Genomic DNA, 1284 nt, shown 5'->3' on the forward strand with positions numbered 1-1284 from the left:
CAAGTTTCATGTATGTTTGAACAGTACATCACAGATGGCAACTCTGGAAGCATTAAATATCAGGAAATAATAATGTTATTTTAAAAATGCTGTGGAAAATATTTTATAGATCTTAAATGGCAAAACAGTGGTTCCAGGTTTTAACACCTATTTTGCAAATACAGTGCCACAACCAAGAAGGTCCTGCCCTGATCACCGTCCCCCTTACCTCCAATGATGGGAGGGTCAGGATGAAACTCAGTCGATTATTCATACATGTAGGTTTACTGACTTGAATTAGACATCTCAAACATAATTTTTTACACAATTATGGGAGCACAATGAACAGAAATAACTTAGGAGCTAGCAAACAAAAGATGTCATGAAACACTAATAAGGACAGGCAGGAACAAGAACATACTGACCTGTTTAGAATCAGGTGTCATCAGGTTTAAACTAGTGGTAGATATATTCAGAGTTATATTCATTCCTGCAAACTGAAGGTTGCTCTTCCCCAGGATACTAGAGAGAGCTTTACTTGGTGGCTGCAAAAGCAAAAAATCACACCTATAAGTCTTCTGTTGACACCTGATGACACTTCATTCCATCTGAGATAAATTGAAGCCTTTGGTTTTTACTACTCAGGTCTGTGACATTTAAACCAGTAATGTGCAGCTGCTTTCATCTGGTTAGTAAGAAACAAGTGTTGACTTGAGATGAACAGATAGGGCTACAAGGAAGGAAAAACAAAATTTGGAAGCATAACCCCTTACTTCTGTGTCTTTTAGCCAGCAGGAAGAAAATCAAGCTGTGAACTGATCCACAGTTACCAAATGACTAATGATGGCAATACAAAAAATTCAAAATGTCTTCCAATCATTCAACAGCTATAATATTTGAATCAACCTCATTCAACATCTATAATTATTTAAATCAATAATTAGGGTTATGCTTTTTCTTGTAAGGTATGTGTGTATGTGAACAGTAGAATGACATGTAATCTACTTTCTGGTTCATTTTTAGTGTTTTAATGTTTATTTTTTGGCCTAAGGCTATTTTATATTGCTTGCATAATTTTCTGCTTAATGCTACAGTTTGGAGTGTTCAAACCACATATGTGTGGTACACAGCAGAGGGTTTTGCCATAGTAAATGGCAGAACAGAAAATACTAGTTACCTCTTGTTATTCATTTCTGCCATTACTAAAAATTATAGAGTTTCCTCAGTCTATCCCTATGATAATGACTCTCTGTAATTCCTGGGAAATACTCTGCAGTCTTGTCTGGTCATCTTGCTCAGACATAG

General features: G+C 36.0%; 1 protein-coding gene across 2 annotated transcripts in view; it reads right to left on the bottom strand.

Moving 5' to 3' along the window:
* Positions 1-1284, bottom strand: part of SHC3 (SHC adaptor protein 3) — a 60279-nt gene that overhangs the window by 19425 nt on the left and 39570 nt on the right. For both annotated transcript variants that reach the window (XM_042453888.1, XM_042453889.1), the window contains exon 4: positions 405-524. In XM_042453888.1, coding sequence (XP_042309822.1) covers positions 405-524 — 120 coding nt within the window. The remainder of the gene's footprint in view (positions 1-404; positions 525-1284) is intronic.

Source organism: Sceloporus undulatus, chromosome 2, assembly GCF_019175285.1.
Source record: "Sceloporus undulatus isolate JIND9_A2432 ecotype Alabama chromosome 2, SceUnd_v1.1, whole genome shotgun sequence".
NCBI classification, from domain to species: Eukaryota; Metazoa; Chordata; class Lepidosauria; order Squamata; family Phrynosomatidae; genus Sceloporus; species Sceloporus undulatus.